This window comes from Molothrus ater, chromosome 17 (genome assembly GCF_012460135.2).
Source record: "Molothrus ater isolate BHLD 08-10-18 breed brown headed cowbird chromosome 17, BPBGC_Mater_1.1, whole genome shotgun sequence".
NCBI lineage: Eukaryota > Metazoa > Chordata > Aves > Passeriformes > Icteridae > Molothrus > Molothrus ater.
In genome coordinates this window covers 1,027,263-1,051,925 of record NC_050494.2, presented here as the reverse complement: position 1 = coordinate 1,051,925, position 24,663 = coordinate 1,027,263, and the positions used below count along the sequence as shown (strand labels likewise).

The window sequence follows — 24,663 nt, the reverse complement described above, 5'->3', positions numbered from 1 at the left end:
GAACACCAACCTTGAACACCACTGGCCAGAACAGGTTGGCTTTGGGCCAGGATGTTCTTTCTCATTAGCTGCTCTTCCAGCCAAGCTGGAACATGCCCCATGTGGTCGCCAGCCTGTGCCCCGAGTGCTCTGCAAGGCAGCAGAGGCTGCAGGTGGGTTTCAAAGGCAACAATCCAGCTCCTGCCCTGGTCCTTCCCCTCCAGCCACCTCATCAGCTGTCCTGCTCCCTTCCTGAAAATTCCCTTTCTTATCTGTCTCATTTGTCTCATTTGACCTACTTAATGCTTTGCATTTCCTGATTCAGAGCAAATCCCATCTCACAGAGAACTTTGAGAAACTTCTATTTAGGGACAGACAAATAGGTTGCAGAATTTCTGGGGTTTTGTTCCCTGGAGAGTTGGTTATATTTCCAGTGACATCTGTATGGAAATAAGTTCTCTGTCTCTCTCAGGAGTTCATCTGCTCCTGCAGCTTAGACAACACCTGAAGTCAAAAATCTTTGGCATATCACAGCCTTTGACTTTCACAGCATTTGGTTTTGCTGGTAGATTAAAAACAAAAAACAAACAAACAAACAAAAAAAGATAGTAGTTAGAGTTTAGTAGTTAGAGTTCTTAAGATAAATTACTCTTTGTCATTTTGGGATGGTGCCAGTCAGATCCCATCCTTCTCATCACCCACTGGTGTTCAGCTGTTATGGGGCCTCTGGAGCTGTGTGTAGATGCCTCATTCAAAGGGCACCAGCCATGTATTCCCTCATGAGGAGGGATGTGGGGAAATCCTTGCCCAGGGATGCAGCTGAGGGATCAGACTGCCGAGCTCAGGCTGGCATTGGCTGCATTTCACCTGCCTGGCAGGGTGAGGATGGGCAGGGTGAGCCCTGGATACCCTTAGGCACTAGGAAGACCCACTGAGGACTCCCTGTCCCCTAAGCAGGGATCCCAAAAGGTGACACACTTGGCTTGCTGGAAGCCGCTGTCCCCTCCATTGCTGTGCTTGGCTCCCTGGTGGCACTGTCACGGTGGGTGGCATTAACTCCTCCTCAGGAGCCCCTGCCTCCATCCCAGGACGGGCAGTGCTCTCTGCTGCCCATCCCTGGGCACGGCTCTGCCCAGCATCCCAGGAGCAGCGTGGCAGGAGGGGGCTCTGTTGTGTAAGGAATTGTTCCAGCTATTTTTATCGGCCACGATCAGATTGTGAACTCTGAATCATCATTAATGCAGGGCTCTGGCAGGCAGCGGCCCCAGCAGCACATCCAGAGCTCCTGCTAATTCAGGGAACGCTGGGCTCCGCGTGGGCAGGCCCACGTCACCTGCAGCACAGCTCGCAGATCCTTTCAGCTTCCCACAGCAGGAGAGGGAGGCATTTTCCCCCTGCAGGTGGCAAATCACCTCCCCGGATTGCAGCCCGTGTTTATCGAGCTGCTGGCTCCAGGTACAAAAGGCACCTCTGTGTTTGCAGCCAGCCTGGATGGCTGGGCCGGGGGATGTGCAGCCCTGGAGGAGCTGATGGGCAGAGGGCAGGACAGGCTGACCCCAAGGGTGCCCTCAGCCCCATCAGCCCGGGGTGGCTTCCTCCTAGAGGATGTGTGCTCTGGGCAGTCCAGTTTCACAGGCTGCTGCATCTCCTGATGTGCTGCCAGCCCCTCCTGAGCATCACCCAAGTGGCTCCCAGCCCTTTCTGGCCAGCCCTGCCTCAGTACTACATGGAACCAGGAAACCAGAGAATTCTGGAATGGTTTGGGTAGGAAGGGACCTTGAAGCCATCCAGTCCCACCCCCTGCCATGGCAGGGACACTTCCCACTGTCCCAGGCTGCTCCAAGCCCCATCCAACCTGGCCTTGGACATTCCAGGGATCCAGGGGCAGCCACAGCTGCTCTGGGCACCCTGTGCCAGGGCCTCAGCTCCATGTGGGGAGCTCTTCAAGTGCCCTTTTCTGGGCCAAGGCATGGCTCAGCTGTGGCAGCCATGGCTGCATCAGCAGAGCGCGGTGGCCAGGGAGGGGACAGGGAGTCCTTGTGTGGCACTTGTGTGCCAAGGGCAGGGGCAAAGGCAGCAGGGAGGCAGCACAGAGCTGCCCTGGAGGGTGAAATGAGCCCCCAGCCCAGCGCTCCCTGGTTCTGCAGGAGCCCTGAAACACCCAGGGCACCCCAGTCACAGATGCACCCCCTCACAGCCCGTACACCTGGGCAGCCATGATGTGTCACACACAGCACTGTGTCACACACAGCACTGTGTCACACACACCCCACAGCCACATGGAGCTGGATGTGCCCCCATGGAACCAGTGAGGTTGGAAAAGGCCTCCATGGACTCTGACCATTGACCCAGCACTGCCACCTTCACCCCTACACCGCGTCCCCAAGTGCCACATCCACACACCTGTGGAACACTTCTGGCTACAACATGCACATACAAGGGGCAGAAATCTGGGTAGTAGTTAGAGTGTGGAGTGCTCTCAGAGCTCCCTGGGATCTGGCAGGCTTGGTGAGAAGGACTGAGCCCTGCCCAGGGCCTCTGCCATGGTTTGGGCTGGCAAATGCCAGCCAGCTGCAAAGAGAGATCCTGGAGCAGAGAGCAGTGGGGTGAGGCTGTGAGAGGGCAGGGAGTCTCCTCATTCTCTGCCTTCTCTGTGCCCTCAGGTAAGCTGGTCTAAGGTGGATTTGCAACATTGAAGACAATAGAAATAGAGCAGCATCTTCTGAAAGCCACGTCCACCCCAGGAGTTGAGGAGGGGCATGGTGGGCAGTGGCATTGCCCAATTCCCCTGTGGTGCAGAGCCCCAGCCAGAAGCTGATCACAGCCTGTGGTGCCTCACTGCCTGGAGACCCATCCCTGGAAGTGTCCAAGGCCAGGTTGGTTGGGGCTTGGAGCAACCTTCCAGGTCTTGTGCAAAGTGTCCCTGCCCATGGACTTTAAGGTCCCTCCACCCCAAGCCACTCAGGAATTCTGTTCTGTGGTTCCAGGCCCTGCCTGGTGTCTGGAGCTGCTGGAGGTGCTGCTGGAGGTGGGTTGGGTGCAGCCCACCCAAACCTGCAGGCTGTGAACCAGGCCCTGAAGCTGCCTCTGGCTGGGGTCTGGTGCACACAAAAGTGCCATAAATCAGCTCAGGTCAGGTCAGTCCATCCCCTCTGAGCATCAGCAAAGCCACTGGGAGGAGCAAGGGCAGTCCTGAGGAAACAGACTGAGGGGAACAGAGGTAAGGGGTGAAACCAGTCCCTTCCATGGGCTCAGGGGTCCTGTCCTGGCCCTGGCAGCCCCTCTGGGACCCTCTTCTGGACAGGTCTTCTCCTGCAGTGACCCTGGTGTCCCCTCTGTGGTGCAGGGGCTGACCACCTCTGCTTGGGTGCCTGGCTCAGGGCAGGGTGACACAGCAGGGACACTGGGCTGACACCTGTCCCAGGAGACAGACCTTGACAGTTTGTGAGCTGCAGGATCTCGGATTTGGGAGATTTAGTTTCAAGCTTTTTCCATTCTTCCAAATCCAAAAGACGGTGGGGAAGATCTTACTGGACTTTTCCTTTCCCTGTCCCCATGTCTCAACAAAGTGCCAAGGATTGCAGAGGGTAATTGAAATGTAGGAAAACAGTTTAATCCATCTTAGAGGGAGGCCAGCTGCCAGAGGAGGCAGCAAAGACACCATGGTGGGCACTAGGATGTGCCCCCAGCAGGGATGCACCTCACACCTCCCTTGCTGCCAAGGGAAGGGATCCTGGAGCAGGCAGGACAGGCTGCAGGATCACACCTGGGGCAGCCCCACAGCAGAAGGGAGCAGTGAACTCTGCCACACAGCAGTGAGTGCCCACCCTTGGCAGGGGGAAACCAGTCTGGGAGAGAGGGAGCTCCCCGCCCTCCCCTGCTCCCACCTTCCCACCCCTTCTGCTCCTGCCCTTCCAAAACCTTCTCTTCTCTCCTTTCCCACTCATCCCCCAGCCCCTCAGGGTTTCCTCCCTGCCCCTCTGCCTCTCCAGCACCTGGAACCAGCCTGGCCTTGGCTCTTCTCCTCCTCCTGTGCACACCAGACCTTCACTGCACAGCATTGATCTGCATTGCTTCATTCCATTTCATGTCCCTACTTCCTTTGATTCTTAAGGCAGTTTGAGTTTATCTGGAGCCCAGTGAGCACAAGGCAGTCATGGGCTGCCTTTGGAGGAGATTCCTGCTTCAAAGATCACCTGCTCTCAGAAGGCAAAGATGTATTTACTATCAATATCCAGAGACATCCCTTTGTAATCAAATCAGGGTGTGAAGTCTCCTCAGGGAGCCTGGTTCCTGTGGTGGTTCCTGTGAGCCTGGTTCCACAGCATCTCTTGGAGCAGGAGGGCCCTGGGCACAAGGGAAGGATTTTACTGGGATTTACTGGGGGAAGGAGGGGAGGGAGAGTGGCTGTGGCAGGCAGAGCTGAGCCTGGGTGGTGTTCAGGGAGGATTTGAGCTTCTGCCTCCTGCAGGGCTTCTCTCCAAGGTGTGCAGGTGGAGCTTGGCCATCCAAAGCCACCTGGAATTCAGATCAATAGCTCAGCCTGGAGCCTGTCCTACACCCCATCCTTCCCTTCTGCCTGGAGGGTTTCCTCTGGGAACATCACCTGGGACTCTCTGTCCCTGCTCTGTGGGCACTGTGGGTGCCAGCTGGCACAGCCTGAGCCTCCCTGCTGGCACCCCCCAACCAGCACCACCCCAGATCCACCAGCCCAGTGGGTCCCATGGGCAGGGGACTCCAGGGGGCTGATGCTGCTGGAGAGCACAGTGGGAATTAGGATCACACCTGCAGGGGAATTAGGATCGCACCCACAGGGGAATTACAGGGGCATTAGGATTGCACCCACAGGGACCAGAAGCAGCTGGGCCCCAGTCAAGGCTAAGGCTGCATTTGGTGTTTGGGCAGAAAGTTCAGGTTTGGTGTCAGCTCTTCCCAGCTCAGGCCATGTCCCCATCCCCAAATGCCTGGGCACTGTCTGTGTGGGGCAGAGGGGCCAATCTTCACTCCCAGAGCAGCACAGCCCAGCAGGGGCAGGGCACAGCTTGGAGGTGGAGGCTGCTGGAGCAGCTCAGCAGGAGGAAAGGAGCAGCCACTGCATGGGGCCGTGCAGCCTCTGCAGGGCCCGGGTCAGGACCAGCCCCATGGGCCTGGGATGCCCAGGGATGCCCAGTGCTGGGAAGTTACCATGGGTGCAGGGAGCAGTGGGCAGTGCCCAGAGCAGGTGGGCTGAGGTCAGCCTGGGCAGGACCCTCTGAGCAGGGCTCAGGGGAGGGGGACTGGGGTCTCCATTGGAGCAGGGTGGGAAGCACAGGCTGTGCTTGCTGCAGCTTTACAAAGCCCAGCTTGGCTCTGCCAACCCACTGGGAGTGACAGAGTTAAATGGAGACTGCAAAGCCCATTAAGCCATGGAATAAATTCTACTTCTTTTTCTTTCGTGCTTCCAAACAATTATTTAAAGCTCTGGCTGCTTTTCATTATTAATATATTTTTGCCTGAGTGAGGAAGACGAGCCTGTCGATTCCTGCCACCCTGCAGTGGTCACTCCACTCCCACACCCCTTTGCTGGCCTCGCTGCACGTGGGGGACAAGTTCCTGGAGGAGACTGGAGACGCATTCATGGCTGAAAGGGAGAAGCTAGGAGCACAGACTGCCACCTGTGCTCCTCACAGGGACATACCATCTGCATCTCTTAAAAGCCACTCTCTCTTTTTTGAGCAACACTCAAACTAAACCAAAAAGGAACTAAGAAACTAAACTAAAATGTAACAGGAAATAAGAGTTCATTTATACACTCTGTGATTTTAAGTTTTGAGTATGGAAAATCAACTTGTTGATTGACAGCTCAACTCATATAAATGTTCATTGATTTTTCTTTTAAGCAAACCCAAAAGGTTTGTCATTTTTCCCTGTATAACACAGTAAAGATGAGGATCCCTTTGAACCAAGCAGGATGGGGCAAGACCACTGGGGAGATATTCAGTGAGGATCCCTCAGGGGATCCAGCTGCCTTTCCACCACCCACAGGGATTCTGTACCTGCTGAAAGGAAGGACCCACCCCAGCCCCTCACTGTGGCAGAGGGGACAGAGGGGCTGGCTGGGAGGGTGGAACTGGTGACACAGCTCCTAAGGAGTGGTGCAGCCCAGCAGGAATTATCGTCTGAGCAGCCAACAGCTTCTCAGGTCAGGCTCTGAGTGCTCAGAAACACCTCAGCTCTTATGGAGCTACTGACACGCTGTGCTCCAGGGCAGAACCTGCCAGGAAGGCAGCAGAGGTGTTTGCAATGGTGTCACATTAGCACAGCTGTGGGAGCTGTGCCAGCCCTGGGATCCATCACCTGGGAACACCAGGCACCCTGCAAAGCTGGGGTGCTCAGCTCCAGACTGGCTGGGCTCAGCAGGACCTGCTGGGCTTTGACAGCAGGCTTTCCTCCCAGCTGAGCAGATGGACAGAGCAGGGACCTGCTGGCAGTGCCTCTGTCACGCTGTTCAATCCCACGTGCAGCAGCAGAGCAGCAGCAGCAGTGTTGCTGAGCAGCCTGTGGCTGGGCACTGAGGCACACGAGCGCTGCAGCTGCAGTGGGAACGTGAATCCTGCCCCTCCTCTGCTGGGCCTGCTCTCTCCAGCCCCTGGTCTCACACCCCTTCTCCTCCCCTCCTGCCTCTGCCATCCTGCTTCTCTCCTTTGTCCCTTAACCGTGGTGGCATTTGCTTTCAGAGGGGGACAGGGATGTGCCCCCAGTGAGGAGTGGGCTGCCAGAGGGGTTCACAGTGGTCTCTTAACATCTGGTCTCTTCCTCCAGCTGCAGGGAGGTCTGCGAGGGCTCTGCCACACCGTCCCTGAGCCATGGTCTAGGAAGCACCGGGACCATGAAGGGCTTAGGAGACAACAGAAGCCGCCATCTCTCCGAAAACCTGGACTCCCCTCAAGACTCTCTTTATGCCCCCCAGGACAGGAACCCTTATCTCCTCAGCCCCACCGACTCCTTCACCATGGATCCCCGATTCCCGGCCCAGAACACCGTACACGGCGACTGTCTCCTGCCGCTCAACAACCAGATCTCCAACAGCAGCACTTTCCCCCGCATCCATTACAACTCCCACTTCGAGGTCCCGGATGAAAACCCTTTTCCGAGCCACGCCCAAGCCACAAAGATCAACCGCCTGCCTGCCAACCTCCTCGACCAGTTTGAGAAGCAGCTGCCCATCCACAGGGATGGCTTCAGCACGCTGCAGTTCCAGCGGAGCGACGCCAAGCACCGGAGCGAGAGCCCGGGCCGCATCCGGCACCTGGTGCACTCCGTGCAGAAGCTCTTTGCCAAGTCCCAGTCCCTGGAGGGCCCCGCCAAGGGCAACGTGAACGGGAAGAAGGGGGCAGATGACACCAAGCAAAACCGGAGGAGCAAGAGCAAGGACCGGGCAAAGACCTCCGAGCCCAAGCGCAGGACCAGGTCCAACATCTCGGGCTGGTGGAGCTCCGATGACAACCTGGACAGCGACACCTGCAGCTACCGCAACCCCATGGGGCTGATGACGCTGGGCCGGCAGCCCGACCACAGCCAGCCAAAGTACTTCATGCACGCCTACAACACCATCAGCGAGCACATGCTGAAATCCTCCAAGAGCAATAACGACCTCAAGGTCACCCCTTGCACCAATATCCCCATCAACAACGACTCCAACTACATCAAGCGGGGCTCCTGGTCCACGCTGACGCTCAGCCATGCCCGGGAGGTGTGCCAGAAGGCCTCCGCCACCATCGACAAAGCCTTGCTCAAATCCAAGTCCTGCCACCAGGACCTGGCCTACCACTACCTGCAGGTGGGTGCCACGGGGGAATCTGGGGTGCTCCGTGCAGGGAGAGCACAGGAGCTCAGGGACATCCTCTTGGTGGGCACCCATGTGACCTTATCCAACATCTCCAGATGGTTCAGCTGCCAGCTTGGGTCACACTGCCAGGAGAGGGCTGGGGAGGGCCCTGGGAACAGGCCCCTACTCCTCCTGTGGGGACACTGATGCTAATGGGGTCCATCTCCCACAGCTGCGGCACAGTCCCAGCGCCTCCAGTCCCTGTGGAGGGGACATGCCACCCCACCTCCTCTGCTGGGTGTGACCCCATTCCCTGCAGGGCTCCCACGTGTCCCCACTGCCTGCCCAGGCCCTGCAGTTGCTGGGGAACACTCCTGAGCAGTGGGGACGTAGCTGCCCCATGTGGCTGTTTGCCCTGAGTGCCCACACAGCCGGGAACACTCAGGGGCCACATCTCACCAGACACAGCCCCCAGGCCCCACGGAGCCCCCTGTGCCTGAAGGTCAGCAGCCCTGACTAACGCTCCCCCCTTATCTCCACGCATCCCAGGACGCGCCGGCGTGCCCGGCCAGCCCTGCCCTGCCCAGCTTCCCCGGAGCACTGGTAGGAGCCCAGCGGGCAGGGTGGGGCAGCAGGGCAGTGCCAGCCCCGCTTGCATGGCCTGCATGGCTGATGCTGGTTTGAAAGCCTGGCACCTGCAGCTCCAGGTCTGCAGCAGGCTCCGAAAGCGGCGCTGGAGCGGCGTGAACCTGGTTGTGCCCAGAGAGAGGAATGAAGACAAATAAGCCAGGCCTGGGTGGGGGGAGGAGGGGACCAGCCTGTGCATGTAAATCTCTAGCATCCTTTTAATGCAGAGGTGCCAGGGGCTTTCCTGGCTGTGCCCAGCCAGGTTAGAGGCTTTAAAAACTGATGAATTATTGAAGCACACTCAGCTCCCAATACCTCGCTGGCCATGGCTGCAAATCAAATTTCCAAGGGACTGAACTGACTGCATCAGGAACACCAGCAGGGAAAATGATCTTGGCCTGGTTTCTTTTTCTTTCCCCCTGCTCCTTCCCATTAAGCATTTGAGGTTAAAGAGCTGCAGGCAAGCTCTCCGAGGGCCCTGTTCCCTCAGGCTGCAGCACCGAGCCCAGCAGGCAGCCCCGACAGCCCCTGGGCTCTGGGGTGCAAGGCTGCCCTGCTCCTTCCCCCCATGTAATGAGCCTCCGTTTCTCGACAGCCTGACGCAGGGCTGTGGGCACAGCTGGGTGGCACGGGCCTGGCCAGCAGCTGGGCAGCGCCACCGCTCGGCTGGGAGGACACGGCTGCCCCGCAGAGCTGGGACCAGCCCCTCAGCCCCGCGCCGACCGACGCAGGCAGCGCCCAGGTAGGGATCTTGTTTGGAGCAGGAGCTTTTGCCCAGTTCCTCCTGCTCTGATCCTCCTGGGACCGCTGGCCAGGGACTCAGCCTGCGCCACCGAACTTGGAGCGGGCAGGGAGCAGCCAACAGCCACGACTGGCATGGCAGGAGGGACACAGGGGACACCAGGGTGTGACCAACATCCCCAGTGCCTGGGGCAGGCCCTGTGCTTGGTTCACCAGTGGTTCACCACCAGAGACAAGACCTCGGGCACCCAGTCCCAAAACCACGGTGCCTGGTGCCCCCCCGCAAGCTGCTTGGGCTCACCTTGTCCCCAGGTGTCCAATGTCAGCCCCAAAGATCAGGACACAGGGCTCAGGGACCTCACGGGAGCATGGGGTCATTGTATCCCTGCCCCTCCTTGGCACAGGAGAGGCGATGGAGAAGTGACCTCTGGAGCCTGTGTGTGGGGAATGTCCTTTTGCAAGGCCAAATGTCCCCTGTCACACCTGGGGACAGAGCGAGCCCACTCCTTCCATGTGCCAGGGGGAGGAACAGCAAGGATCTGCTTTCCCAGTGCCTGGGGACACGGGGCCCTGTCCTGCTGCAGAGGGCGCTGCTGCCAGGCAGAAATGCCCAGTGGGTGCCAGAGGTGCAGGGACACAGGGGAGGGCAGGAATGGGATGGGGACAAACAGGACAGCCCAGGCCCCAAGGCTATTCACCTCTCCTGCCCCATTTGAAAGGTCCTTTGGGGGTATTTTGGGGATTCATCAGCAACTATTAGGGGTCCATGTGATGTTTCCAGGCCCTGGAAACATCCATAGCCAGATGTTGTAGCTGGTGATCGCCCAGCCCCAGGTCCAGCCCTGTCCCATCAGGATAGGGAACTCTCAGATCAGTCCCTAGGATGACACAGCTCCATCCTTAGAGCACAGTCTCCAAGGAGGGAGGCTGTGCTCCACATCCCCGGTCCCCCTGTCCCCATGGGCCCCTTGGGCAGCTGAGAGTACAAGGAAAGAGGCTGAGGAGCTCCTTGGAGTGGGAGATACCCCAGGCAGGAGTGAGCAGGAGCTGTGGATCCACAGACAGCACCGAAGTGAGGCAGTGTGGTGGCTCAGAGGGGACAGTCACCATTGACCTGATGCATCATCCAGACCAGCCTCCCCAACCCCACCTACAGCCAGACCACCCCAGAGCTTCCTTAACCCCCAGGAGCCCTGAAAATAATTCTTCATCCAGAGTGAGTGGCCTGACCAGTGCCAGCCACTCCACGGTGCTGAGTGCCTCACGCCAGCCCCACCGAGCTGCCACGGAGCAGGAGCACAGCCCAGGTCCTTCCCAGAGGGTGCCCTCCAGAGGGACAGCCTGGCTGCAGCTTGCTTCTCAAGGACATGGCTGAGCCCGTGGGACAGCACAAGGGACAGGGAGCAGTGCTGTGCCCGCAGCAATGCAGCCTGTGCATGGCCCTGCAGCCCTGCTGCACTCAGCAGGGCCTTCTGTGCTGCATGTCCGTGTGTGCATGGCAGAGCTGGCACTTGTGTGATGGAAACCCTGTTTGCTTTTCCAGTCTCTTCCCCCTGACCTGCCCCGAGTGGAGGGAGCACTGCAGCTCCTGCCAGAGCCCAGCAGAGCAGCTCCCCTTCCCCCTGCCCCTGCTCTGTCAGGGCTCCAGGGACTGGGGGACAGAAGAGCAGCACAGGCAGACAGTGCTGCTGGCTGGGGACTGTACAGCACCTGGTGACAGTGCAGTGTGGTGGCAGCACCTGGTGACAGCTCAGTGTTGTGGCAGCAGTGGAGCCCAGCTCCAGGGGTGGACACGTGCCTGGATCCCACACCCCTGCACCACATGGCACCACACGGACCATGACTGAGCACAAGGAAGGACCCACATCCTGCAGCCCCCAAGTCCCCATAAAGTGTCTCTGGACCTGGGATCCTCTTGCTCCCCACTCTTTCAGCAGCCAAAGCACAACGGGCAGAGCCAAGGCCACACCTGGCAGAGCAACAGGAAGGGCAGCAGGGCCCCACCACCTGTGAGGAACTGCTCTGTGCCTGCCTGGGTGCCCTCATCCCACTTGGGCATGACACACAGTCAGTGCTCAGAGCCCCGGGTGTCACCTGCCAGGAGCTCTGCTGCCACCGAGGGGCTGCACTGGCCACTGTCACGTCTGTCCTTGATCACAGCAGCTGCTCTGGCTGTCACCCCCATGTCAGAGCTGCAGACTGCAAGACAGGCTCCTCACATCCTCCTGCACAGAAGCACCCGGAGGACCCCAAACAGCACCCAAAGGACCTGCACTGCTTTTGCAGGGCCCCGAGGGCACCTGCTTGTCTCTGCAGGTGTGACACTTAGGAAACACTTGTCCTGCTCTCTGTCCCACGGGAGCTGTGATACCTGTGAACCCTGTGCAGGCAGAGGTGGGACATGCTCCAAAGTGGGGCAGTGGATTCAGGGGTGTCCTCCCAAGCACCTTCCTTTCCTTGAGTGCTGAGCTGGAATGCAGAGCACCTTGAGAGCAGCTCTGTGCCCTGCTGCCTTGCCAAGGCACAGAGCAGAGGAGAGGCAGGGAAATCAGGATTAAGGCAGCTTGGTGAGGGCCAGGTGCCACTGGAACTGCCTTTGTGCTGCTGTGCCCAGGGAACCCAAGGCCAGGGGGCAAATGGAGCAGCCATGGCAGAACTGAGCAGCCCCCAGCCCGTGCCCTTGAGCAGTGGCAGCAGAGCAGCTATAGAACCCTGAGATCTGAAAGCCCCCACTCTCCTGGGCTGGGCTCAGCACCCCACACTGCCCCACACCATCCAGCGCTGGCCCGGCACAGAGACAGCCAGGCAGCCCCTGTCCTTCATGGCACACTTGGCTGCTGCCTGACCCTGCCCTCCTCAGCCAGGGGCTGCAGCCAGCCCTGCCTGCCCTCACCAGCCCTTCCTGCCCTCACCAGCTCTTCCTGCCCTCACCAACCCTTCCCACCCCTCACCAGCTCTTCCTGCCCTCACCAGCTCTTCCTGCCCTCACCAGCTCTTCCTGCCCCTCTCCAGCCCTTCCTGCCCTCACCAACCCTTCCTGCCCTCACCAGCCCTTCCTGCCCCTCACCAACCCTGCCTGCTCTCACCAGCCCTTCCTGCCCCTCTCCAGCCCTTCCTGCCCTCACCAACCCTGCCTGCTCTCACCAGCCCTTCCTGCCCTCACCAACCCTGCCTGCCCTCTCCAGCCCTTCCTGCCCTCTCCAGCCCTTCCTGCCCTCACCAACCCTTCCTGCCCTCACCAGCCCTTCCTGCCCCTCACCAACCCTGCCTGCCCTCTCCAGCCCCATGCTGGCCCAGACCCCACAGGGAGGAGGTGCAGCTTAGCCTGAGTAGAAGGCAGGCAGCAAAATGCAATCTGCAGTTAGAGCTGATGGTAATCAATATAAAAGTGATTCTCAGGGTCCTTGTCTCCTCTGGAAAGGGTCAGAGCCAGGCATCCCAGTGACCTGTGGGATCCTCCCAGTGGCAGGACTCAGCTGGAGCCAGTGGGGTCCCTCCTGGCCTCAAGGCCACCAGTACAGACAGAGGCAGCACTCCTACCCAGCAGGGAAAGGGTTCTCAGCTCTTGCATTTATCAGGACCTGAGATTTGACAGCCACAGCCCCTGAGCTGGACAGTGGTGTGAGCTTGGCCTGGGAGCCATGGCCAAGCATAAAGATGGCAGGAGCAGAGTGGAAAGAGCTGGGAGATTCCCACCAGCAGCAGTGGGCCCAGGGAGGCCTGGCCAGTGTGTGGGTCTCATGTGGGAGACTCGCTCCACTTGGGTCCCAGCTGGATCTCACACACCTGGATCAGCCCTGCCTCTGTTCCACACCCCCAGGAATGTGGGTGCTGAGTCATGGGTGCACTCCAGGCAGGGGCCTGTCCCCAAAGCAGCCCCAGGGGTTGTCTGGGGTCTGTTCCAGAGTGGGCACATGGAGCAGGCTGGCAGGACACGGGCTGAGTCCCTGCTCCTTCGGGCAGGAACAAACCCTCAGCTGTGAGCTGTGGGTTGAGCCTGCACCTGGACACAGCCAGCAGATCTGAGCCTCACCTGGAGGTGCTCCAACCCAACACCATCAGACACAGCCTCAGACTGGCTCTGGCTCCCAGGGAAGCCCTGCTGGGAGCAGGGATGGGAACAGTCAATGCAGGGCTGGCTCCTCACAGCTGCAGCACAGCCCTGCATCCCCAGAGCACCGTGTGAGCTATGGCTGCTCAGCCCCACGGCTCCCTGGGCAGCAGGGCAGGTCCAGCAGCTCCATCCAGCAGAGCCAAGGTGGAATCTCCTGTCAGCACAAGCTGTGCTCAGCACAAGGGCTGACACTTCTCCCCATGGCATCCCAGCTGCTGCCCTAGTCTGGGCTGCCCTGGCACTGGTGTGGCATGGACATGGCTGTATCCTCACATCTGGCCTGGCTGCTCCTTGGCCATGTCCTCGAGGGCAGGACAAAGGTCAGCAGCAATCCAAGTGAGCCACAAAGCCAAGGCTTGCTCCTGGAAGCCTGGGCTTCCCCATCTTTCTCCTGACTTGTCCCCCACCACTTGTGGCTCATCCTGGTCAGTCCTGGGTGCCCTGGCTCTGCTTCTGGTCCCCCCCACAGGATGGGCAGGTGGGGTGGAGGCTGCTGTGGCTGCTCAGTGCTTCAGGCCTCCTGTGGCACCAACAGCTCACTCCTGTCTAGTGAGGGAACAAGAGACTGTGTCTGCCTTAAATTAATTGTGGAGTTGTCATCTTGCTGGGGTTAGAAGTGCTTTTCATGCCCAAGGTGCCACTCATCTCTCAGCAGAGAGGCCAGAACAAGGTCTGTGTGCCCAAGCTGCTCTAGAGGGACTTGTGAGCCTGACTTGTTTCAGGAAGTAATTTCAGCCACTCAGAGTCACATTCAACTCAAAACCTTAAAGAGCCCATGAAGGTCTGGGCTCTGAGCCCCAAGCCCTGCTCCACAGCAGCACTTTATGTTCAGTGATGTGGTCTGTGTGATGAACAGCCGGGTCCAGCCCTGTCCCAATGTCCCACAGAGGCCCAGTGAGACTGTCCCCTCCTCCCCCTGTGACGCCTGGAATTGTGCAGCTTGTCCTGGCTGTGTGAGCATGTCTGGGATGGAGGTGTCCAGTGGCAGGGAATGGCTGTGATGTGCTAAAACAGAGGCCACCAAAGCAAGGGCTGCCTGGCATGAGCTGCTAAGGGAGGGTTGTGAAGGAATTGTGTTGCTTTTTCCCACTACACCACAGCAGAAGCACAGCAATGTCCCCAGCTCCCCACGATCCTGCTGGTCCCAGGATGGTGGGCTGTGCCCTCCCTCACATCTGCTGATGCTGCCCTTCCTCCTGCAGGTGCCCCACGGGGAGTGGAACAGCACGCTGTCCCGGGACAAGGACAGCGAGATCCCGTGCCGGCGCATGCGCAGCGGGAGCTACATCAAAGCCATGGGGGATGATGACAGCGAGGACTCAGAAACCAGCCCCAAACCATCCCCAAAAACTGCAGCTCGGAGGCAGAGTTACCTCAAGGCCACACAACAGTCCCTGAGTGAGCAGAGCACCACACAAAGGTAACGCTGGAGCTCCTCTGGGAGCTCTGCACAGGCCCTCAGGGCCACCCCTGGAGCAGTCCTTGGGTTGCAGCACCCTACAGAGTGCGGCATCAGAGCCCAGCAGGGCTCCTGCACCCCAGCTCTAACAGAGATGAGGAGACAGCAGGACAGGAGAAGATGAGGCACCCCATCCTGGTGATTCCCAGTAGCCCTGGCGTTAGGAGCTGCTTTAGGTCTCTGTCCCCTCAGCCATGGGGGGAGCACTCCTCTGATGGAGCTGTGGGGATTTCCTCTTCAAGCATCCTCTGCTCTGGGGGAATGCAGAGATCCCAACCCCAAGAGGCCTCTTGGCCATGGAAGCTGCTCACCTGGCATGGCTGAGGACACTCAGCCTGCTGGGACTGTGCCTCGAGCTGCTCTGCTCCAGAGGTGTGCAGGTGTTCCAGCTGTTCCCCCTCTGGAACAGAAAGGTGGCACACTGGGCTGGACAATATCCTGAAGGGCTGAGAGGTTTTTGAAGGAGGAAGACCCACAGTGGTTTGAGCCAGACAAAGCCAGGGGAGCAGAGCAGGAGCTTTGCTGGGCCAGAGGCTGGTCCTGAAGGAGGGACTCTGCATGAGCTGGGCAGTGATGCCGTGCAGAGTCCTCAGCACCTGCTCCACATCCCGGGACAAGGCACCTGGGGGCTCTCAGTGCTCCGGGTGCTGCAGCTGGGGCAGCTGTGGCTGCTACAGAGGAGCTGCTGGGGATGAACTGCTGAGGGTCAGCAGGCAGAGGGAAGTGGGGTGCAGGCAGCGCGGGGGCACCTCACAGAGCCTTCGCATCAAGACCAGGTGCTGCTTTCTGCTGGGAGACGGTGACAAAATCAGCTGTAGGGAGCCCTGGAAATGCCTGCTCTGGATCCATCCCTGTTCTGAGCCCTCACATTCGCCTCAGGGGAGCAGGGTGGGGTCCTGGAGTCTCTGGTGAAAAATACCCACCTAGAGAGGCTGGGGCTCCTTGTGCCCATGCAGCCTGTCCCTCGGGATGTGGCCTGCCCTGAGCGCTGGGCTCAGCCAGGGCCGGGCCAGGCCTGGGGAAGCTCTGGGGAGCGCGGACAGAGGGATCGGCTGCGAGGGCTCCGAGCCCTACAGGAGCTCTGCGGGGCAGGACCCGGCAGAGCCTGGCCGGGAACGGAGCCGGAGCTGGAGCTGGGGATAGAGCCGGGGCTGAGACCAGGGATAGAGCCAAGAATGTAGGCGGAACTGGGGCTGGAGCCGGGAATAGAGCCGGGGCCGGAGCCGGGAATAGAACCGGGGATGAGGCCGGAGCCGGGAATAGAACCGGGGATGGGGCCGGGCCCCGGCCGGAGCCGGGAGCGGAGCGCGGCCGCCACCTGGTGCCCGGCCCTCGCCGTCCAGCGCAGCCCCGAGCCCCGGCAGCCGAGGGACCCCGGGCCGGGGCTGGGACAGGGGGGCCGCAGGGCCAGCCAGAGCCAGGGCAAGGCACAGGGCCGGCCCTCTGCGATGGTCTCTGCCCCTCCAAGGGCTGCTGGCCGCTCGGTGGCTCGGTTTCCTCGCGGGCAGGCGGGGGGAAGGCCGGAGGGGTGGCACAGGGACGCTGCCCACGCCAGGACGCGGCTGGCTCATGGCATAAAAACCTCAGCATGAGGGAAAGCCAGCAGTCAGCAGAGAGCCCAACGCTGGGGGAGTCGCAAGGCCCTTGGTCCCCAAGACCCTCCAAGGGGTGTCTCCTCCATCTCTCCTGGCAGAGGGGACAATTCCTCGCTCCCATCCCACCCCGGGATGGACACCTCAGAGTCCCTGTGGGATGCCCACAGGCTGCACAGGGCCTGCCGTGCCCCCAGCTCTGCTGTCCCCAGGCAGGTCACAATCAAAGCTCTGTACCCACGGCCCTGGCAGACATTGGGGAGGCAACCATGAGGGCCTGTGTTGGGATCACAGGCCATTCCAGAGGGAGAGGCCCCAGAGCTGTCCTGGGCCACTGTGGCTGGCGATGTCCCCCTCCGTGTGCACCCAGCCTGTGCCCAGGACTCCTTCACACATGGTCTTGTAGTGGAACAGAGCCCCAGGGGAGCCCCATCCTTCCCCATCCCTCCCTGCCCCATCCTTCCCCATCCCTCCCTGCCCCCATGTGCCTGGGTTTCAGTTGAGATCTGGGCTGGGTCAGGTTCAGTGAGAGCCCTGCTCTCCTGTGCACAGCCTGCAGCTCTGCCCCAGGACATAGTGGCAGTTTCTCCCAGCAAAGCTGTACTGGAAATACTGATCCACTGCTCGTGCAGCATTGTCATTCCAGCTAGGTTCCCACTGGACTTCTTCCAGATAATCTATACAAATGTAAATATATATATCTTGCAGTTGTTTCAAATTGCAAAGTCCACAAAATACAAATTAAAAGTCATTTCTCACCTTGCCTCTCCCCCCTTTTCCAGCAATCCAGGCAGTGCTGTGGCTGGAGGCTGGCACAGATCACACATGGTCCCCGGGGCTCTGCTGGACTAACTTGGCATCTGCAGTGCTTTCCTGGGGCAGCAGGACCCAAAATCTTGCCCTTCTCCTTCCACTGCACCCCACAACCATTTCCCTGTGTGCCATTCCCAGCCAGGGGCTGGCAGGGCGAGGAAGAGCTGCCTTCTCCACAGCCGAGCAGTGGGCACAGCGCCCAGCATCACCTCAGCGCTGCCACACGTGCCTGAGCCTGTGCCCATGCCTGTGCCTGGCACAGGGCCCGTGGGCAGGGGGGTCTGGCTGTGGGCTGGGGGGTCTGGCCATGGGCAGGGGGGTCTGGCTGTGGGCGGGGGGTCTGGCTCTGCCCCAGCACTGCCCCTGCCATGGGGACACCCTCACACCCTCTCTCTGCCAGCAGGAGCCTGGACCGCCTGGACTCTGTCGAGATCCTGCTACCTCCGAAGTTCCCCACCTGGGAGGAAGAATACAACCAGATCTCTGACAGTGCCAACGAGTCCAGCTGCATCAACCAGGTGAGATGCTGGCACAGGCAGTGAGGAGGCCAGCTCAGGAGGGAAGGAGCATCTTCTTCCCTCTTCAAAGCAAGGCACTGGCTGTGCTCCAGGAGATGCACAGGCTGTTCCCTGGCAGCTTTACCAGTGTCATAGCCAGCTCTTTAATCAGGATTCCTATTAGACCTCCTTCCTGCAGCTTTGCCTCCTCTCACACTGCTGGTGCAGCCAAAACCCCTCTGCCACAGATATGGTAACCCAGAGGATGCCCCACAGTGCTGGGTGAAGCTCATGGCTTCTCTAGGTGCAGGGTCTCACTGTGTCACCCCCAGAACCATCCACAAGGCTGTTCAACCTTGCTGCAAGCCCCTCATGCCCACTGGGTTGGTCCAGAGCCGACCTCATCTGGTGATGTCCAGCCTGGGACCCTGCAGGGTCACCAGGGACAGTCACCCTGCTCAGCTCAGGACCTTGCCCCTTGTGCAGCAGACTGGCCCCAGGAACAAAGAGCCCACAGCTGGGGAGGCTGTCCTGCCAGCCAGCTGGGCATGTCTCTTTTGGATATTCCTGGGCACCATGGCAAAGCCAAGGATGCCTGTGAGATGCTGGCAGAGGGTGGCAAACCCCTTGCCACAAGGTGAGCTCATGCCCCAACTGCAACATTTGGGATGTAGTTGATGCAAAATGGGTCTAACTTCCCACACTATGGTTATGGGGTTGTTCTGGAGCTCCCTGGGGCTGGGATTGCTCTGAAGCTGCCTCCCAGGCCACAGATAACTGGTGCCAGGATGAGCAGAGGTTCCACGTGCTCATCTCAGCCCTTCCATCGCAGGGCAGCAATGGCCCCACGGCTTTGCCCAGCGAGCCCTGTCACCCCGGGCCTCTGTCCCATCTGTTCCTGTGTGTCTGCATGGGCAGCACCCCCACGCTGCTCTGTGTGTGCAGGGGACCAGAGCAGCAGGGAGCATCAGGAGCCCTGGGGGAGGGGGGACAAGGGCATGTCCTGCCTGTGTTCCCATCCAGGTGTGGGGGGCACTGAGCCCCTTGGCTGGAGTCTGCTGCTGTCCCAGAGCAGTCGGAGCCCTTGGAGGGGAGCTGGGGGAGCAGGGGCATTGCTGGGCATTCCTGTTCCCTGTGGCCAGTCCTGACCCTTGTGCAGCAGCAGCAGCAGCAGCAGCAGCAGCAGCAGCAGCCATGTGCTGGGTGTCTCAGTGCACAGCGGGGTCAGCACCGCCGTGTCCTCGTCCTTTGCGTGTCAGTCCGTGCTGAAGTCCCTGCAGGAGACCATGGCTCTGTGCTCTGTCCATGTCCAGAGCTGCTTCCAGAAGCTGAGTGCAGCAGCCCCACAGAGACATCAGGAGGGTCTTGGAGCTGAAGGGTCTGAGCAGCCCATGATGAGCCAGAAGCTGCACAGGCAGCCAGCCCAGAGCCAGGCTGGTGGCACTGGGATTGCTGGGGACACCCCGACTGCCACAGCACCCGCTCACACGGGGGGCTGCTGCCAACACAGGCACTCTGCCACTGTCCCCTGAAAACCAGAGAGCTCAGCTGCAGCTGGTCAGGATTGAGAGGCCTCCCACAAACTGCATGTCTGTTGGTTCAGAATGGAGCTGGTTCATGGTCAGTGTGTGCTGGTCTCATCCATCTCAGTGCCAGAGGCAGTTCCTGCCCTGCCCTCACTTCAGTGTGACCTCCACCACCTTCCCTGTGTGTCCAGCCAGACCCCAGTGTCTTCCCACATGGAAACACCCCCAACTCTGACAGACAAGTCCCCTCTGCTCGGTCCCACTCAGCTCCACCTCTGGCAGTCCGGGGATCACCAGGTGCATGTGTCAGCACCTCCTGTCACACCAAGGGGGACAGAGCTGGTGGCCCCAACACTGCCAAGCCCCACCATGAGCTGTGCCCTGTGCAAGAGGGCCAGGCCCATTCCCAGAGCCAAGCCTCTTCCCTCAGGCACACTTTGAGCCTACATTCTCCCCAAGAGGGTCATCCAGGGCAGGTGGTGCCAGGCAAAGCCCTGAGGGTGGAGAGGAGGAGGAGGAGGCAGCCGTGCCCCCGGGCAGTGCAGTGTCTGTCAGGACTCTGTCCATATGTGTGCTGTGGCTTTGCTCTGCTGGGGAGGCAGAACAGCTTCTGTGTGGCTTCTTCTGGCACAGGGGGACAGCAGTGAGGTGGCCAGGCCAGCCCTGCAGGCTGCAGGACAGCTCCCCTCACACGGAGCACTCGGGCTGCCCACGGCTCTGTGGGCTCTGAGGTGTGGCCAGTGCTGGGGGCTACCCAGAGGTGCTCAGTGGGAGCCACGGCCACCTTGTGCAGCTGCCCCTGTGTGCAGAGGGCTGTCCCAGCACAGTGTCCCCAGTGTCCCCTGTGGTGTACATGGATATGGTGCACACAGCAGGCTGAATGCTCAGCAGCTTCTCCCGTGGTTGAGGTGTCCTGTGGAGCTTTGCCGTGTCCGTGCCACTGTCTGAGGGGCGTGTGGCCTCGCTTGGCATCTTACGAGCTCTGCAGTTTGTACTGAAGTGTCAGCAGCAGTGGCCCCAGGGGACAGCCCCCTGCTCCCCTTGTGCTCAGTCCCTGTGCAGTCACTGTCTGTGTGAGGGGCTCCCTGTTCTTGGCCTTTAACCATCTCCAACTCTTTCTTCCAGATCTTTGGACCCCCCTCACTTATCCCTCAGATATTTACCCATGGAAAGCAGGTATTGTCCCACTGGCGTTTCTCTCATCCTTCCTCATGGAGCTTTCTGGGGCCAGCCTGGACACCCATGGCAGGGTGTGAGGTGGGCTCTGGGGTCAGCCCATGCCCAGGCCAGTGGCAGGAGAAGGAAAAGAGGAGGAGAAGGAGACAGCACTCCTTACCCAGGCACTGCAAGGCAGCTGGAGAGCTTGAGTCCTGGGCCCAGCAGGGGCTTAGGGACCCTCAGTTTTAAGGGGAAAGCAGATGAACTTCTTAAGCCAAACCTCATGGAGCTCAGATGCCAGTGCTGGGCAGAAACAATGTCCTTGTGTGCCAGGAGAAAGAAAGGGCCAGGAGAGATGGATGTGGGCAACAGGGCCAGTCTCAGCATCTCTCACCTGTATTTCAGACCAGTCTGCTCTGGGCTGGGTCTGGTTTGACCTGGCTGAGCCTCTCCCAAGACCGAGTTTGCCCAGCAGCTGCCATGGGACAGCAAGGCAGGGCTGTGGGCAGGAGGGAGGAAGGGGAGTGCAGTGGGAGAGCTGCCCCTGCCCTGCTCACCCCTGGCCACAGCCAAGCCCTCTCCTGGCCCTCACCAGGGATGGGGCTGGGGTGGATTCCGAGACCCACCCTAGGCAAGTGTGGGGGCTGTCCCCCAGCCCACAGCTCTCCCCTGCTGTCTCCCCACATTCTCCCCCGAGGAGCAAGCATGCCCTGGTGAGCTCTAACATTCAGGCTGAGGTATCCCAGCTGTGCTGGGATGGGGTCGTGGCAGAGTTTGCACTGGGATCTTGGCCACAGGTGCTCTCAGCAGCAGGACTGGGGGTGTTTCACAGGCACTGTGCTGGTAAGTGTCCCCTACTCCACAAGCTGGGACCCTCTCCCCTCCAAGGAGGGGCCCTCTTCCCTCTCAGCAGAGAGCCCCGGGCACGCTGTGCCCAGCACCACTGACCACTGACCACTGGACCTGCCGTCCCCCCTGCCCTGAGCGGGACCTGCAGGAGCGGCCGGAGGGCGAGGAGCAGGACGGACGGGACGGGAAGGCAAGGGAAAGGAAAGGAAGGGAAAGGAAGGGCGGCCGCAGGCAGGGGCTGACTGTGCTGTCCCCGTACAGGCGCCCGAGCCGGAGCTGGGGGAGCAGTACGAGCCCGTCTGCGACTCCACCTACAGCGAGGCCGAGTCGGCGGCTGCGGAGGTGCTGGACCTGCCTCTGCCCAGCTACTTCCGATCCCGGAGCCACAGCTACCTCCGTGCCATCCAGGCGGGCTGCTCCCAGGAGGACGACACGGGCTCCGTCCGCTCCATCTCCCCGCCGCCCACGGGCAGCCTCAGCGGCAGCAGGACCCTGCCCACCAACAGCAGTGAGTGCCGCGGCGTGCGGGGACAGGGACACGGCTGGCACTGCCTGGGGGCTCTCGGGCATGCGAGGCGCTGGGCTCGGCTACCTGCATCCCCGGCCGTGGCTGACCGTGACTTTTGGGGCGTGTTGGGGCTTGCTGTGTGCCCGAGAGGATGGGCAGCAGCTGGATGTGGGTGCTGGAATGGCAGACGGGCTCTGGGCTCTGTGTCAAAGGAGGTGTGACCAGCAGGTCAAGGGAGGAGATTCCTCCTGTTCTACTCTGCTCTCATGAGACCCCTCCTGCAGAGCTGACTCCAGCTCTGGGGCCCTTGACACAAGAAAGATGTGGAGCTGCTGGAGCAACTCCAGAGGATACCATGGAGATGATGCTCCAAGGGATGGAGCCCCTCTGCTCTGGAGATAGGCTGAGGGGGTGGGAATGTTCAACCTGGAAAAGAGAAGGCTCCAGGAAAGTCTTAGAGGTTAGTGAGGTGCTTGCACAGGTTGCCCAGAGCAGCTGTGGCTGCCCCATCCCTGGAAGTGTCCGAGGCTGGACAAAGCTGATCCAAGGTTGGACAGGGCTTGGATCAACCTGGTCTAGTGGAAGGTGTTCCTGCCCAGGACAAGGGTGGGACTGGATGAGCTTTAAGCTCCTTTCAACCCAAACCATTCTGTGACTCTGTGATGACACATAGAGAGAACCCAACATCCCTGGCTGTGGAGTACAAACAGATCTTGCACTGAGTTTTAAGGCACCAACAAGCGTTCCCAAGCCCCAGAGCCCAGCATCCCTGTGCTGAGCCATGGCAGCATTTCCATAATGCTCCAAGTCACTTGATCTGCATCACTTTGCATCAATTTTTCCAAGGCAACCTGTGCCCTTCCCAGCTCTGGCCAGCCCCGGTGCTCCAGATGGGGCTCAGGTGTAGCACAAGGTGTGAGGAGCTGAGAGGTCCCATCCTGGGGATAATTTTGGGAACTGGTTAGCAAAGGTGATGCCTTGGTGTTCCTGAACATGGTGGCGCCTGTTCATGGTGCAAGGCAGGTGGCAGAGCAGGCAGGAGGAATGCAGAACCTCCCCAGGGCTGTCTGTGGAGGCAGCACATCCCATCCCCATGGGTCCCCAGCAGGATGGAGCCTCTCAGCACCAGCCCTGGCACCAAGGGGGGTTCAGAGCAGCCTCAGCTCATCTGCTGTAGGCAAAGCTGCCACAGGACTGGGATGGGATGGGTGGGATGGGATGGGATGGGATGGGATGGGATGGGCTGTCAGTGGGAGACAGCACATCCCAGCTCTGGGTAGAGTGGGGAATGGGGAGGAGACACTGCAGCCTTCCTGCCTGGCTGCAGGCCTTCCTCCCCAGGGATATGGGCATGGAACATCTCTCTTCAGTGGTCTGAGCTGCAGAGCCATCCCAGTCAAGGTCCCCAGGATGAGGCAGGAACTGGAGGACATCCCTGGGAGGGATGGGCTGTTTGCTCAGCCCTGTCCCTCCTTCCTGCCACCCTCTCTGCTCTGCTCTGTCCCACTCCCCACACCTGGCTGCCCCTGTCCCACAGCCCTCTCCTTGCTCTCAGTGCTGCTGGGCTCGGTGCTGCCACAGGTCCAGGCTGGCACTGGGCAGCAGCAGCAGGCACAGCACAGAGGGGGCTTCCAAAATGCCTGGGTGCCACCTCTCTCTGACATGACCCAGCACAGTTCTGCTGGTTCCCAGAGCATCTCCCAGCCCTTCACATTGGCTGCTGGGCCTTGGGGAGGAGAAGGGTTTTGGTGGAGGATTGAGGAGCAGAGAGGAGCATCTGTGGTTGTGCATGCACAGGATGTGGGAGGCAGGAGACACATCTGGACAGCACTCACACCTCTAATCAGCCATCTGGGTTCAGTTCCCTTGCAAATCATGGAATTATTTTGATTGGAAAAGCCCTTTAGGATCGAGTCCAACTGTTAACCCAGCACTGCCAAGGCCACCACAAACCCATGTCCCCAAGTGCCACATCCACAAGTTTTTTGAACACTTCCAGAGATGTGTTCCACCACTGCCCTGGGCAGCCTGTGCCAGTGCCTGAGCTGACCCTTTCCATGAAGAGCTTTCCCTAATACCCAACCTAAACCTAAACCTCCCCTGGTGCATCTTGAGGCCATTTCCTCTCATCCTGCCACTTATTACTTGGGAGAAGAGCCTGATCCCCACCTGGCTGCACCCTCCTCTCAGGGAGTTGCAGAGAGTGAGGTCCCCCCTGAGCCTCCTTTATTGCAGGGTGAGCCCCTCAGCTTCCTCAGCTGCTCCTGGGTCTCCAGCCCCTTTCCCAGCTCCATTTCCTTCCCTGGATACATTCCAGCCCCTCAATGTCTTTCTTGTCACAGGGGCCCAAATGGACACAGCACATGAGGTGCCTCACCAGTGCTCAGCACAGGGGACAGTCACAGGGGACAGCCACCCCATGGCTGGTACAGGCCAGGTGTCATTGGCCTCTTGCCCACCTGGGCACACCTGGCTCATGTTCAGCTGCTGTCAACCAGTACCCCCAGGGCCTTTTCTGTGCATCCCTGAGGCTCTAAGTGGCTGGTTGGTGTAGGGGAGGGGCCTCCCAAGCAGCGGGTGGCAGCTTGGTGGCATCAGCCTGGACACATGGGGAGGGGTGGGTGCACTGTCACCCGCAGGTGTAATGATCACTCGAGGCCTCTGCTCCACGCAGGGCTCTGGGATGACACCATTAAGAGCCCTGATCCCACCTGGCTGACACATCCCAGGGACACTTTCCTTCATCCAGCATCTGTGCACCAGCCCAGAGCAATGGGGACCACCACGCTTTTGTCTGTGCAGGGACACATCCTAAAGAGGCACCAGCAGCAGCAGCAGTTCTGGGGCCAACAGAGGCTTCTTGTTCCTTGAGGGCCATGTGGGGGTTGGATGCTGAAGCAGAGGGATTTGGGCACCGTCTGAGGGCAGGAGGAGGGGCAGGAAGCTGCATGCGCGGTGTGTGGGGAGCACGGGGGAGAGCCCTGACAGCTGTC

General features: G+C 60.0%; 1 protein-coding gene across 8 annotated transcripts in view; it reads left to right on the top strand.

The window, feature by feature from the left end:
- DLGAP4 (DLG associated protein 4) overlaps nt 1-24,663 on the top strand; it is a 153,836-nt gene that overhangs the window by 85,899 nt on the left and 43,274 nt on the right. The window contains exons 4-9 of one of the 8 annotated variants that reach the window (XM_036395941.2): nt 6,781-7,798; nt 9,009-9,155; nt 14,471-14,688; nt 17,536-17,650; nt 20,281-20,331; nt 21,424-21,670. In XM_036395941.2, coding sequence (XP_036251834.1) covers nt 6,848-7,798; nt 9,009-9,155; nt 14,471-14,688; nt 17,536-17,650; nt 20,281-20,331; nt 21,424-21,670 — 1,729 coding nt within the window. In that variant the 5' untranslated portion in view covers nt 6,781-6,847. Of the gene's footprint in view, nt 1-6,780; nt 7,799-8,335; nt 8,390-9,008; nt 9,156-14,470; nt 14,689-17,532; nt 17,651-20,280; nt 20,332-21,423; nt 21,671-24,663 lie in introns of all 8 variants that reach the window. The other 7 variants (XM_054516664.1, XM_036395934.2, XM_036395933.2 and 4 more) reach the window with 7 other exon arrangements.